The sequence below is a fragment of the Silene latifolia genome, chromosome 3 (assembly GCF_048544455.1).
Source record: "Silene latifolia isolate original U9 population chromosome 3, ASM4854445v1, whole genome shotgun sequence".
Taxonomy (NCBI): Eukaryota; Viridiplantae; Streptophyta; class Magnoliopsida; order Caryophyllales; family Caryophyllaceae; genus Silene; species Silene latifolia.
Genome location: NC_133528.1, coordinates 137,264,505 through 137,280,489, shown reverse-complemented (window position 1 = coordinate 137,280,489; position 15,985 = coordinate 137,264,505). Strand labels below are relative to the sequence as shown.

At 37.6% G+C, this 15,985-nt stretch overlaps 1 protein-coding gene and 1 non-coding gene across 2 annotated transcripts; both read left to right on the top strand.

The window, feature by feature from the left end:
• The first annotated feature begins 12,318 nt into the window (after positions 1-12,318).
• On the top strand, positions 12,319-15,427 carry LOC141648128 (pentatricopeptide repeat-containing protein At4g32450, mitochondrial-like). The gene is given in 4 exon segments (XM_074456614.1): positions 12,319-13,442; positions 13,445-13,970; positions 13,972-14,152; positions 14,971-15,427. Coding segments are annotated over 3 exon segments (1,377 nt in total). The 5' UTR covers positions 12,319-12,757; the 3' UTR covers positions 14,138-14,152; positions 14,971-15,427.
• A 201-nt stretch (positions 15,428-15,628) lies between these two features.
• Positions 15,629-15,716, top strand: LOC141650408 (small nucleolar RNA snoR114). The gene has a single exon (XR_012546446.1). It is a non-coding gene; the product is annotated as a small nucleolar RNA snoR114 (small nucleolar RNA).
• The last annotated feature ends 269 nt before the right edge of the window (positions 15,717-15,985 follow it).

Here is a 15,985-nt window from a genome sequence, read left to right as displayed (position 1 = left end):
CCTCTCGCAATTGTGTCCCATCAACAGAATATCACTATACCATGACAACTATGGAAACATACGCAACTCTCTTCCATATCATACTCTACCCTCACTCCAAACAGAAACTGATTAGAAACATCAATAAACAAAACAACAATCTATATGCCCAGACCGACACTAATAGGAAACGGCAGTAAACAAAACAACAATCTATATAAATGATATACACTTTCGAAAGTTCATCTCATAAGTATCCCGCATACTCCACCACGACCGATGACGGCATCACAACACCGCCACCAACAGCCACACCGCAAAAATACTCGCATCACAACACGAAGTACCGTGCCCAGATCGCCACCCGAGGCACAACAACCACATCGATAGTCATCGCAACTTATACAATCTCATAAACACTGACTCAGCATAACTTCATTGACAAGAAAACTTCCATAAAACCGCTTTACTAGCTCACAACGCAACATATTACACGGAATAAACAGATAATAACCTTATGAATCTTATCCATACTATTACTCATGAGGTAGGAACCTCAAACTATCACTTACATATATCACGAATACACATACAAGTATAACTAGCCATTCCAAATCACCCAAATTACCACTTTTGAATATCCTATTCGATTACCGTACACAACATATGACGCGGAATACTCAGATAACCACTTTATAACCATCGCACCATACCACTATTCGTGAGGTCAAAACCTCACACAAACACTTACACACATCAGGGACCCATAATCGAATCTAACTAACCAATCCTAATCACGTAAGTTACCACCTGTTAAAGGTTACTTCTCGCCCGAGCTTAACTTGTATGCCCCTCATAACACATTCTCCCATTCGCATAACTATCACCTCCTGACAAATGTAACCATACCATTAATACCCAACTACTAGCAGACGCCTCCTATATCCACATCTTATACTCCCTCGCAACCATATATACCAATCCGGCCTCCACAAAATCAACCTCTCTAGGACGGCTATCTTCTCTATTTACTGTCATCCTTAACTACTACTGATAACATCACAACACCACCATCTTTCGTATAACAAATCTCTTACACTCACCTCTAAACATAACAGTTCATTTCTATTTCGGTTAACATCCCAATTAACAAACAGCAAATTCGTCAACAAAATTTACCTCAGCATCCGTCCCAATTCTGTCCTTAATTGTATCGTCACCCAACTCACCACCAAAATCTCATATCGTGCAAATACTTTACCAACTTTTTACTTTCCCTAATTCCTCGAAACGCATGGCTAACATGTTATCCTGAAACTCTTATATAACCATTAACTCACACCCTCTCATGATGCTATCGTACAACTTCATGACTCCTTACTTTCATGCTCCTTAACTCCGGTCAACGTTCTCTCAGCTTACTTCCATCCTTCTTTCCCCCTTTTCACTCAATAACACCACTTAATAATTCATCTCCTTCCTCCTTCTACTTAACTTTTAGTAATCCGGTTACCTTCTTGTTGCACCACAACTCAAATTCCATTAATTTATATCAATATCTTCTCATGCTTTCTTATCACTGATCCTCCCTCATCATGCTACTCACTCACACTTGTCACCATTAAGTCCACACAACCAACGGTTACTCTTCAATTAGTTGTATCCTCCTTTCATATCCCCATAAAACTAAAAATTTACCTCATACCGTTAATTGCCTAAAGAATTACACACTAGGCTCACCTCTTAGTAACCCAAATTCCCAAACTCAATCACTATCTCCAAATCCACGCCGCGATATAACCCAATCTGAGTTCTCTATATACCATCCTTCTCCATCCCTCTACGATGACCTTCCATTATATATATATTCTTAACCAACCCAGTTATAACTATCTCCCTCCATAAATCCTTAAACATCCCAAGTTACCACCATTCGCATCCCTCATTTCAATCTTTTCATTCTCATGTTCCTTAGATTTACATCACCCCTTGCCCATATTCACTTACCTTTACATTACTCAAACTCGCGATTATATCACTCACTACATCTCACAAAACATGCACCTTGCCTCGATAAATTCACCAATGTTCCCTTTCCTTTTCCACTATCCCTCAGAACCACATATAACTCATGTCCTCCCCAGCAAACTCATAACCACCATAAGGTGTCACTCCTTACATCATAAGATTAGGTAACTTACGCATCAGGACTAACACATATGTAAAACAAACATCTTTGAAATAATTATGACATGCAGGGAGGTCAAAATGATAAGCATAAGACCAATACAAGGGTCACTAGATCGAGCACGACCTACTCGATTGAGTAAGGGGTACTCGAATGAGTACCAAGAGGTGTACTCGATCGAGTAAGGGCTACTCGATCGAGTACCCTACGCAGTTCTCAACACTGTCCAATTTTCGTAAAACGGTCATATATCACTCATTTCTTGGTCATTTTGGGCGTGTGACCTATCGTTAGAATCGTAAGAGGACAAGCTATCACTCCAAGTGGAATTACATCAATATCATATATGTATCTCAAGTTATAACAGTTTAAAGACAACTTCTTTATGATCGGACAACATAACTACTTGATTTTTCCTTCCAAACAACTTAAACATCAGCAAAGTAAACAAAAGCGACTTGATAATTGTAAAACCAGTATCTCTAACCACATGTTACTATCTAAAAAAGCCAAGAAATAGCACCCATCATGCTCATAGAATATTCAACTTATCAATCATGTACTACCCACATGCTTTTATTTTATAACTTTACGTAAAAACAATAACATAATATACGACATCAAATCCCCTATTCACATGTTACTAACATAACAACATCATAAAATACACTTCCATCACATAAACATGATCTCCACATGAATTTCATATTCTCATGCAATTACTTATTTCATCTTTTTCAACCAATTCATCGATCATATTCATCCAACGTATTCATCAAACATATTCATCCAACATATTGATCCAACCTATTCATCCAACCTATTTATCCAACATATGCATATGAACAATAGTAAAAACATAGCGATCCCCATGACACCTCATAATGACAGGTTCAAAGTTGTAGGGCGAGTTCGAGACTTTAGAACGTCTCCCAAGCCTTTGCATAAGCTCCTAACAACTCCTACCCGGGTTTATTTTAGTTTGACTCTCTAAATTCATCAGGTTCATTAGTTACAGGTTTCAAAATCGCCGCTCTGATACCACTTTGTAACACCCCCATACACCAAGGTGCCTTTTCAAGACCACCTAATGCATGAGAGTGCTACCATCTCGATTACCTGAGTCAATGTATATCAAATAGACGATCAAAGAATGTACTTTAAATAAATAGTTAGGTGATTACATCAAAACCCAATACTTCATAGTACGATACAAGTATTCCAAAAACCAAACCAACTAAATAAATAAAAGTATCTCAACATAACAGCGGAAGACTACTAGTTGACTCGTGGTGACTCATCCCCAGCTAACCCTCGCGCATCCAAATCATACCTGCTTAATAACTACTTACCATCCTCGAATGGATAACCACAGTTTTTAAAACAATTAAACGGGGTCAGTTACTGCATACACAATATAAGATAATAAACAACAATACACAGACACAATTCTCCAACACCGTCACATCACCACTCATCTGACTAGCCTGAAGGTCTAGCCCTGCCAGATTACCAGTCGCAACCAGTGATCCACTTCGCCAGTGGGGGACCGCAGTCGTTCCCACCTAAGCCCCGCTCATCTTTACCGAGCGAAAACCCATGTTCCTTAATGTTCACATCTCCTCTTGTGGCGGGTTCCACAAGGGGCGAATCAAGGGCGTGAAGCCACTCCCTTAAGTGACTCCACTTAGCCGAGGGAACACCTTGCGAACCAGAGACAAATAACAACAACAACCAATTACAACATCAACAATATCAAAAGCAAATACGATATAATCATAAAACAACAACCAACAACCAACCACCAACAACCATCTTAACATCATGTATCCAATAACTGAGTATGAAACCATACCTGGAATGCAATCACCACAATTCGACACAATCAACATATCAAAAGGGTTCCTCTACGAAATCATCTCTTATCAACATATAATCATACAATCACAATCCATAATCAACAATACTCCCAAATTACCCAATTAGGGTTTAACCAAAACTAACGAATAAATATAAAAACTGTACTAAGATCTTACCCACAATACGACGGTCTCAAAGGTGTAAAAACTCTGCAATCCGACGACTCAAGCCCTTCGATTTGATAGCAATGCGAGAGAAGGATATTACGTTGTTTTGTTTTCTCTTGTAAAATGTTTAGAATAAAGTAAAAAGATAAAAGAAACTGACAATTCCACTTTATATAACTTTCACGCGTTGCAAACCCAGCCAAAAACACGTATAACCCGACTTACTCAATCGAGTACCACCTACTCGATCGAGTACCCATTAGGCAGAACACACTCTAGAATTCAAAACTAACTTACTCGACAGAGTAAGTTCTACTCGATAAAGTACCCAATAGTTCCTAAATCTGAGGTATTACAAGCTCGGTTAGATTTATTATGGTTGCACTAGATTTGTTATGGTTATACAATGCTTTTGTGCAACAGGTTGTATAATAGTATTTGTGACCTCATTGGTACCAAAGACTAGACCCATAAAAAGTCGCTAGAACAGTCCTCCCAGAAAGACGATTGATGACGGCAGACGGATGGAATCTTGGAAAACAAGATTAGAAACACAATCCGAAAGCAATTGAAAATGTTGTTTAGAGATTAAGATCGGGAAAAGCGATCGAGATGGAGAGGCAATCCAGTAGAGATAAGTGGATAAGGGAGAGATGCTGTTAGTCATAAAAAAGGTGAATTAGACCACCGGAGATGGGCCAAAAAGTGGCCACATCTCCGTCGGAGGGTTATGAAATATAGGAGTGAGAGTGGGGGATGGGTGGGGCTGAGCAAAATCGGTTATCCGCTCCGGTTTTGCAAACCGGTTTTAAAAATTGTTTTTTTCTAAACCGAATCCGCTCCGAATTAATCCGGTTAACCGTCTTTTTCTGAATTTAAAAACCGTATCTGTAAACCGGTTAATCCGCTCCGCTTTTCCTAACCGGTTTCAAGAAAGATGCACAATCAAATGCATAGAAACACATAGAAAAATTAGGTTACTAGTTTAAAAAGCGGTTTAAAAACTGGTCTCCGGTTTTGAACTGAGCTTATTTTTTACTTTAATTTCTAAAAAAGAAACCGGTTTAAAAACCGGTCTCCAGTTTTCAATTTTCTACAACCGAATCCGCTCCGCTTTTATAGTAAAAAATCCGGTTCGGTTACCGCACCGAAAAAAAGCCGAATATTCGGACTCCATAATTCGGTTTTCGATTCGGTTACGATTTAAAAAAACGGTTCAGACTTTTTTGCTCAGCCCTAGATGGGTAGTTGTGGAATGATTAGTAGTCCAACACTCAAGCAACGGACCAAAATAAATACTCGAATCTAGTTAATTTTGAAAGATATTCTTTGTTAGTCAAAGTTGTAGTATTTAAAGTGTTTTAATCCGTGACCCGGAATGACCCAGTCCAAAATGAATTATACCTGAAAATAACTTGGCCCTAAGTGACCTAAAATCCAAAACAGCTACTCTCCTATAGGACCGTCCTATAACATAGGACGGGCCCAATAAGAGATATTAGCCCACTAATATGAATTATATAATCAAGCCATGAGAACTCTTCAGTCGTTCCACTGTTCCCCCATGTTCCACGATCAAAGATTCAAAGCTGTCTTCCTCTCACAACCTACGCCATCCCCGCTCCCACGGCCACAACCACCGACCCAACCACCGGCTACAATCACTCGCACACTATCTTCACCCACTGACTTCCCCTTTCATCAATAAACTAACACAAAAAGTAGATGAATGTTGGCAGCCACGACGATTTGGTGACGCCGATTATCTCAAACAACGAGATTTGTGTTTGATACCAGTTTGATTGTAGAAGGGCAAGTTTTGATGATGAAAATCCGTCTTCTATTTTGCTACTATTACTATTTGTTTTAAGTTGAATAGTCATGTTTTTTATTCGAGAACTTGAGATTTTAAGTTAAGATTCATGGGTTATAATTAATTCACTCTCTCTAATCTCATTTTTAGTTTAATAACTAGAACTTTTAACTTTAGAACTTACTACTTCAGTTTTCTATACTCTTGTGAAAATTAACCTTTCATTATTTCATTGTAATCTTAGAGCTTTGCCTTATTTTTCTAAATTAAGATGTTAGTTTGATAACTAGTGACTTTAGTTTGACAATATAGTGTTTTAAAAGTTTAGATAACAACTCCCTCCGTTCCAGTGATATGTTTACACTTCCTTTATTTCCCCTCACAAAATAAAGGAAGTGTAAACATGTCATTCGAACAGATGGAGTAGTAAGTAGTAACTTTAGTTGGATAACCGCGAAAGTGGTAAACAGCCCCCTTAAGTTTACTTCTACGTGAGATTAAGCCCCTTAAGTTTGATTTGGAGTAAATAACCCCCTTAACTTTGCTATAAAGTGAAATCAAGCCCTTTTTTATTTTTCCGGTCAAAATCTCACCGGATTTTTCAAATTCTCACCAATTCTCATATCGGTGTACATATTAGGTATATATTTCTCTTGGATACGTTTACTTTTTCATTTGTGCGCTCTTGTCATCAAGTAAGGGCGGTGATGATGATCCTCAAAAACTGTCGAGTTGTTTGCCCGGTAATCTAAGATCAAATCCATGGTTTGCCAAATTTGTCTTCCCCTCCAAAATTGCAAATTAAATTGTTGAAGGTGCAGCTATTATTCTTAGCATCATTCAAGGGTGTTGGTAGGGAAAAATATATTGTACGACTATTGAGTGTGCGCAATTACTGGAATTCATAATTATTCTTCATTCACGCATTTTAGTCGGCATTTTGATTGTTAATATCAAGAGTATGATCATGTGTTTTTTAAGACGCTATAAATATTGCGGTACATCTACATGTATAAATTAATAAGGAGTGAAATTTATACCTAATATGTACACCGATATGAGAAATTGGTTAGAAATTGAAAAATCCGGTGAGATTTTGGCCGGAAAAATAAAAGGGGCTTGATTTCACTTTATAGCAAAGTTAAGAGGGTTGTTTACTCCAAATCAAACTTAAGGGGCTTAATCTCACGTTGAAGTAAACTTAAGAGGGTTGTTTACCACTTTCGCGGTTTGCTAACTAATAACTTTCTTTTTTGAGAAAAGATCATTATCATTAATAAAAAGTCATACGACAACTACAACATATGCCAAGCTCAATCGGATACAAATCGATTACAACCATAGGAAATAAATTCTTGTTCAAAGAATGAAACACTACAACAGAGTCTCTATCATCGATTCGCCGCAAAAGGCTTTCATCCATAAGAGGGTCTCCTAATCTTCCTTGACGAGTATCCATTTCTTCTGACGTGATTGATTGTAGCCATGAATCGGACAAAATATGTAAAACCATATAACGATCTATAACAACGCTAATCTTCTGCTGACTTATTAGAAAACTGCAAACGAACCAGAAAACGAAAGCTCTCAAACTGATAGACGGACACCACCGATAGACGGTGACAGAGCCCTCAGAAAGAGAGACGAAACAATAACAAAAGCGGAAAATAAACAAAAACATAAAGGAAACAAAGCAGAACACAAGAAAAAAAGACGAAAACCACCGCCTCCCTACCAACCCACAACACCGCCAGATCCAAGCACCACCCTGCCACACCACCTCAACAAACTCGTCCGATAAGACCCGAACAGCCCACATACACCACGCAGACCGAGAAGAACAGCGGACCCGTTTATCCGAACCGGGTGTGGGTAAGAAAGGAGAGGAGGGTTAATCGGAAGAGAGGAGACGGGTCGCCGGAGAAAAGTCTTGAGAGACCCCATCCCCGGCGACATGGTAGGGGGTTGATGGGTGGCGGTGGGAGGAAGAAGGAGAACGGCGGCGGCAAAGGGGAGGATTTAGGGTTTTGTTTTTTTAGAGAGAAGGATGAGAGAAAACTAGAGAGAGAAGAACAACCAACAAACTAATAACTTTCTTTTTGGTTAAGGCCTTAAAGGGGAAGAAGACGGTTTTCAATTTGGGAGAGGAGTAGTTGCTAATTAGTTGGTTTTTTTGAGGAGTGGAGAAGACGATAGTTGAGTGTATTTTTTTTTTTTTTTAGCGTTTTGATTTTTTTTGGGCTCTTTAATAAATAGGTTGGTCTCATGGTATGAGACCGCCTTATATTAAACAACACAAATTGTTAGATGAGACCGTCTTATACTATAAGACCAACTCATTTAACAAAGCCCAAAACAACAAATAGAACAACTGATTGGATGCAAGTTGTAACTTGTAATTATTGACTTTTGACTACTTGACTTGTAACCGTACAAGTACAACTTCCAACTTCTCTCTGTGATCTCCTCTTTACCGGCTTTCACCCTTAAGCCACCCATGATTAGACCTCAGAATTGGCCTTAAAAGACAACTATACTTCGCACACGTTTCCGTCCCAAAAAATATTCTTGTCAAAGCCATAATTTTTAATTTAAACACTAAGTTATCAAACTAAAAACAATAGTTATCAAACCAAAAACCACATCTTACAAAAACAAAGTACTCAGAAGAACTTAAAAACCGAAGTTTTCATTATAATATTTCAAATTTTCAAGATAAAATTATGAGCTTGAAAGATTAAACCTGTTAAATTGTAAGCTTTGTGTGGAGAGTTTGAAATAATTTAAAACCCAATTTTCAACTTAAAATTCAAGGTTTTCTACATAAACCATGAATTTTCACTTGAAAGTAAAAAGATAAAGTTCTCAATATAAAAACACAAGTATTCAAGTTAAAACAACAAGTTAAAGTATAGTTGGAATTTAATTTTGAAATCTGGAATTTTAAGATCAATACGAACCAGGTTGGCGGCGGCGGCGACAGCTAATCAACATTCTTGATTTTTGGTTTTAATCGTTGGGTGAGAGTAGACAAAGAGCATAGTAGGTGGCGACAACCGCAACCGCAACAATTGCAAATTGGGGCCGAAAATGACAATCGGGAACGAATGTGATGAGGATGGTGGAGGCGGCAGCCGGTAGATTAGATGGTGATGGCGTCATGGTGAGGACGTGGGCTGCAGAGGCGGCGCGAAGTCGGTGTTGATAAGGCCGTGGATTGGAGTTGTGGTTGAGGCGGTTGATCGATGCAGTGGAATTATGCTTGTTTGAGATTTTTTTTTTAATTTTCGTTTTTATATAAGCTCTTCTTATTGGGCTTATCTTTTCTATTGGGCCCGTCCTATACTATAGGACGGTCCTATAGGAGAGTTACTGATTAAACAATTTGTGAATCCAAAATGACCAGACAACTTGACATTCAAAGCTGGCCCAAAATCTAAAATGATTCGATCTGACCAAAAACTAAATATGTGACAGGCAGACAGCCCAAAAATAACCCGACCAAAAATAACCGACTCAAACCCAACTCAATTAACCCATTTGCTAGCTCCACATGAGAGCGAATCATGAGACAAAATAACCCGGAATTCTTTTTGTTCCAGAAATTGATTTGTCCTCCGTGCTGCCACCGTCCGCCACCTTCGCCGGCTACCTTCCGCCACCTTCGCCGGCTCTCTCGCCTGTCACTCTCACTGTCGCGGGCCACTTTTTCTTTTAGTCGCCCGCAAATTTCTCGGTGCTCGTCGACCAACCTGTCCGTCGTCGGCATACCACTCCCCAATTTTCATAACCCTAATTCAAGGTTAGTATTCCTGTTTATTAAAGTTATTGTTTGCTTTTAATTTGTGTTATATATGTTGTTTTATGATTATTAGTATAGTTTAGGATGCGTTTTGTTGATTTATTATGTAGTTATTGTAAATTTCAGACTCTAATTTTAATTTAAGTATGTTTTTTGTGAATTAGGGTTATGAAAATTGGGAATTTTGTTATATTCATGTCATTGTTGTTGAATCGTGCTAATTAAGTGATGTTAATTGACTCCGTTCTGTTGTTGTTAAGACGATTTTATACAGTTGAACCTAATTTAAGCAGTCCGTTAATCGTGCTAATCTTGCTAATCGTGCCAATCTCTTTCTATACAGTTGAACCTAATTTCTGTTAATGATAGATGTAAGACTCATAATTATGCCGAGCTATTGCATAGTCAACTTGGACATATGCGTCTGCTGCTAGATGCTGCACATTCATGACACAAAAAGTTAACATTTTGATTGTGAATTGTTTGTTTTCTTTGCATTTCCCCCATCTCATTACACAGTCATGACTCATGACACAACAAGTTCACATTTATCCAACTCCTGATGTCATTAGAGTCGGATACTCACCTAATTTCACTTTTACATTCCTCTTATGACAAATTAATTCACACTTTTACTTCATGCTCAATAAACTCAGACATGCATCTACGCTTACCTGATTTTGTATACACTTAGTTGAACTGAACCTAATTCAACAGCTATTGACGTCTAGTCAATACTGAATAAGATCCTCTTTATTCTCTAGAAACCCCATTGTATCCTCATTGTATAATTTGAGAAAAAATTTGATCTCGAACTAATCAAGAGAAAATGTCATGAAATTTTGTATTTTAGTGAAAATATTTTTGTACCTTAAAGCTAATGATTTCATTTTATAAATTTTCTCAAATTATTGTAATGAATTCTTTTTTTTTTTTTTCGGTCGCGAAGTTAATAATATTTTATAGTTTTTTAATACATAATAATTATGCGTTAAGTTATTCTCTGATAATGTATAAATGAAGGATTTAGCAATTTGTAGTTTATAATTCACTAATTTTATAATTTTGTTACTATTTTATTTTAATTAAAAAATTATAATTAAGAGATTATTAAAATGATTAAAGTTTGATGAAAAATTTATTATTTTTTAACAAAAGAATTTAGTTTAACCATAGAAATACTTCGTATTTATTTTCATAATTGAGTGAGTGCGTCCAAATAAAGTGTTGATTAGTAATCACAACTCACAAGTCACAACACTCCAAAATAAATAATCAATTTCGAAAGATATTCTTTGCTAGTCAAGTAATACTATTTAAATTGTTTTAGCCATTGACCTTAAATGGCCCGCCCCCATAGTGGCTCATACCCCAAAATGACTCAAAATCCTCAGTGACCTAAACTCGAAATGACTAGACAACTTGACTTCCGAAGTTGATCCGAAATCCGAAATGACCGATCCAACTGAAAACAAAATGTGTGACAGCCCATAAAAAACCCGACTCAAACCTAACTCAATTAACCCATTTGCGAGCTGTAGTTGAGAGCGAATCATGAGATAAAAGTTTTTTTAGGCCCTGAACAAGTAAACACTACTCCGCATATTTTATTCGACCCGTTTACCTTTACGACAATCAAAAGATATGTCTGTCATGAAAAAATGACGGGTTAAACAAAACACAAAATCGGGTCAATTTACATGATTACCAAACAAACATCTAAGACCCTTCTTTTCTCGAATTAGTCACTTCTAAAACCCGCAGACAAACTCCTCTATCGCCACTGTAGCTCCGCCGTCACCGCCATCGCAACAGCCGATTCTACCGCAAAGTTATAGGCTCCACTGTTGGTATACTTACCTTACCTATCTTTGATTAACTCCAAATTTATTTGATTTCGTTATTTCAATTTTTTTAGGGTTTTTTCTTTTAGCAGGAGTCGTTTTCTAGAGTTCGATCCCTTTCTGTTTTTGAATTTTAAACGTCTTTTGTGAGACGGTTTTACGCTAAATTAGTGTGTGACATATTATGTGGGAGGTCTTTTGTTGACGTTAGTGAGAGACCGTCTCATATGAGAATTTGTGTTTTGAGTTTAGGGGTATTGTATTATTGTGTTTACTGTGCTATGGGTTTTGTGATTTTATGCTCTAAATTTTGATCTATATGCTTGATTTTAAAAATTTATGTACATACAAGTGTTTCTATAGAATATTTATCCGTCTCAATCATTTGTTTAGCTTTGATTAAAATACCCATCGCAAAGAATAAAATAGTAAAGAAATAATTGGGGTGGAGGGATTTAAAATTTGAGATAGCGGTACGAAATAGTCACATAAAAGAAATATGAAAGTGGTCATTAATTCGAAAAATGAAGAAGGGAAACGATGATGAGTCGGAGGGAGTAAAAAATTGAGATACTTGTGCGAAATGTTCTCCTAAAGCCAATGTGAATGGTCATTAATTTTTATGGTGTGTTGACTAATCCCTAAATTCTGTTTCATTTTATCAGGTAGGCCCGCGGAACATTTGTAGTAGAGATCTGAATGAAACAGTATCAATCTCCCTTGTTTTTGGCCAGACTGTTGCGTTATCGATACTCCCATCGGCATATTAGTCAGCAGAATGTGATTTCACTTTGTCAAGGAGGAACTGGGGTAGATGTTACCTTGATGCCCAAATTTGTACATGCTGGACATTATTTGGGTTCAAGGCATTACTCAAATGGTTTTCATGCTTTAAATAGAGTTCCTACGAGTTTCGGTGATGTTCATTCTAATGGCAGAAGTGGGGCAGAATACAGGAAGAATGTGAATCACATACAGCAATGGTCTAGCATGGAAAATCCTAATTTTGTAAATGAAGGAACAAATAGCGAATATCTCAGACATGATAATTATGCGGAGAAAGCAATTTAACAAAACCCCGCTTACTCGGGCAGTAGAAATGCTATGGGGTCTCAGCAAGTTACTTGTCAACAGTATCCTACTAACCCATTAATGGTAAATGCAGTTGGGCATGAAAGTCATGGTTATTGGCAAGAACATACACGTGTTCAGCCAAGTTTGAATGCATGTCACCCATTAGATCAGATGGGAGCTTATCAACAACAGTTGACTGACGCCAATGGCAGAAATTCAGGTCAAAATGTTGAAGATGTGGATGACCCACTAAAGGAGTTAGATAGTTTTTGCAAGGAATGGGATCTTGTAAATGCTGTGACATGCATGAAAGATTTGAGCTTGAGGGGAGTCGGCATAGATTTGGCCCTATACTTTACACTTATAGAAGCCTGTGGGGAGGCAAAAGCTTTAGTAGAAGGAAAAGCTGTCCATGAACATATTATCAATTATGTCTCTCCTGTTAGCACAAGTATTTTTAATAGGATACTTAACATGTACGGGAAATGTGGTTCGATGGATGATGCATATGATACATTCAACAATATGCCCGAACGTAATTTGACATCCTGGGATAGCATGATAAGTTGGTATGCAAAAAATGGACTTGGAGAGGAGGCCATTGATATGTTCACTGAATTTAAAAAGGCTCAATTGAAACCAGATGGTCAAATGTTCCTTGGTTTATTTGATGCATGCGGGGTTGTCGGTGATGTCGGTGAAGGCATGTTGCATTTGTCTCAATGACCAAGGTTTATGGCATCACTCCGACCATGGAACACTATGCTAGCATTGTCCATATGTTTGGCAGTGCATGTGATTTGGACGGAGCTTTGGAGTTCATTGAGAAAATGCCGGTGGAGCCAAACGTAGATGTATGGGAGAGTCTAATGAACATATCAAGGATCCAGGGGAATGTAGAGCTCGGCGAACGATGTGCTCAAATTGTAGAGGAGCTTGATCCTTCCCGCTTGACAATAGAATCAAAAACTGGACGTTTATCCATTAAAGATTCAATTGTCAAGAGGAAAGTGAAGAAGGCAAGCCTTTCAGAGCATAAACAACATGAATACAGAGCAGGGGACAGATCACATCCAGAACAGGAGAAGATTTATGCACTTTTGAGGGGGTTTAAGGAATCTTTGAAAGAAGCTGGTTATGTACCAGAGACTAGATTTGTTCTTCATGATATCACCCAAGAAGAAAAAGAAGAAGCTATTATTGCACATAGTGAGAGACTTGCTTCTGCCTATGCCCTTCTTACTGAGTCCACGTGCACAAATGACCATAATGAAAAATCTTCGTGTCTGTGGTGATTGCCACAATGTGTTTAAAATATTGTCAAAGCTTGTTGGTAGGAAGATAGTCATGAGAGACCAAAAGAGATTTCATCATTTTGAAGGTGGGACATGTTCTTGCAATGACTACTGATGAATCACAAAACTGGTATGAGTGGACCTCCTAGTCTTTTACTTCGTATCTAATAGCGTGTTGTAGTTTTACTTGATCGATGTCGTTTTTTTTTTCTTTTTTCTTTTTTTTTTTTTTTTTTTTTGGTCGAAGCCACTTAGTCTATTCTCCACATGAAATTATGAAAATGTCATCAAAGGGCGAGTCACTGATGCTATGATCAACCTATATGGTTTTGGTTAGATTAGGCTTTTGTGTTAAGTCTTTCTTTTACAATTGTGCTTATTGTAGGTTGGTGAACCAATAATGCAATTTGACTACTATCTTTTCTGGATGTTTTTGGATATGCAGTTTTACTTTGTTGATGCCTTTTAGTGACGAGTTTGCATCTCAGTAGCAATTTTCAGTATTTTAGATGATATGTTAACATCACTCGAGTCAGAGTCAGACTGCCACTGTGGCCTATCCGTCTGAGATGCTTGATTTAGTATGGAACAAAGATGGTAATTGTGGGAAAAGGGAATAGAGGGCACACTTTTTTTTTGGTGTGAAGAGAGCCACAAAGCCCACAATTGTGTTTTTAATTCTAATGGGTTTCAAATCGAGATCATGTGTACCACCCTCAAACTGTTTACCAATTAAGCTTGGGAGGATAAGTATAGTGAGACCAAACATAACACCGTTCCATATGTTGCAAAATATGCTGGTGAAAATAGATATTTGAACTAGAGTTGGCAGGTCTTTGGAAGTGTGTTGATATAGGTTTCGTTTAAGCTTTTGTTGTTTCTTCTTACTGGTTTTATCTACCAACCGAAACCTTTGTTTCAGCTATCAAAATGTTTTTCTCTTCCCAGATTTTTCAAACTGTATGGAATTATCATTGCAATACATTTGAAGGAGTACTTGGCGGATTCAATTGTTGCTTGTGTAGGTAACAATCCTTGTACAACTATCCTTTGCTGTTCCATGCTACTTACAAGTCTACATTATTCCATCAACTCTGTCAACGCCAAAGCCTTAATCCTGAATAATGATTTGAGGTCGGCTAAGGTCTAACATGAATTGTGAAAACTATTTACGTCTCCTTGGACACAAGGTCATGCACCTCATGGTAGAGCTAAAGGTGCAAGATACCAGGAGATGCAGTCACTTTTGATGTTGAACTCTTTACTGTCGGCTATTTTTGTGTTCTCATCATATGGATTTTTGTAAGCCTATATGTTAAGTTACGAAAAACTCTTGTATCCTCCGGGAGGACCGTATTCCTTATACCTAAACTTTTATGATATTCCATTTGTTGGATTGTCTTTAGGTGTAATGAAGACAGTTCTCCCGGAAGACACGTGAATTTTTCGTTAAGCTACAGCATTGTTAAAAGTTAGATAAATAATAATATACGGAGTATATATTAAAGTAAAGGATAATATATTCAACAAGTACCAGTGGTCTAGTGGTAGAATAGTACCCTGCCACGGTTCAGATCCGGGTTCGATTCCCGGCTGGTGCATTTGCAAGCTGTGATGAATTCTGGCTTACTGTGGCACTGTGGTCCGCCACATTTCTCTGATACACAGATGATAACTTCAGCGCATCTGAGCTTGCCAGATCTTTTTTTTTTTAAACACAAATTCGTCCATTTTTATTTTTAATTGCATGATCATTTATACCAAGAACAATTTTACGGCAAGAACGTAGAAATGTAGAATTAGAGTACTATCATACCTTATGCGAAACAAACTCGTTCTTCTGTTGAAGAGTAGGAGCTTTCTTGTGTAACGTATCTTTAAGAAACTCCAGTAACGAGTTTGTTCGTGCAGGTTTGAGCAATTTACATAGTTTTAAGAAGGCAAACACCGACTAAATTATTTT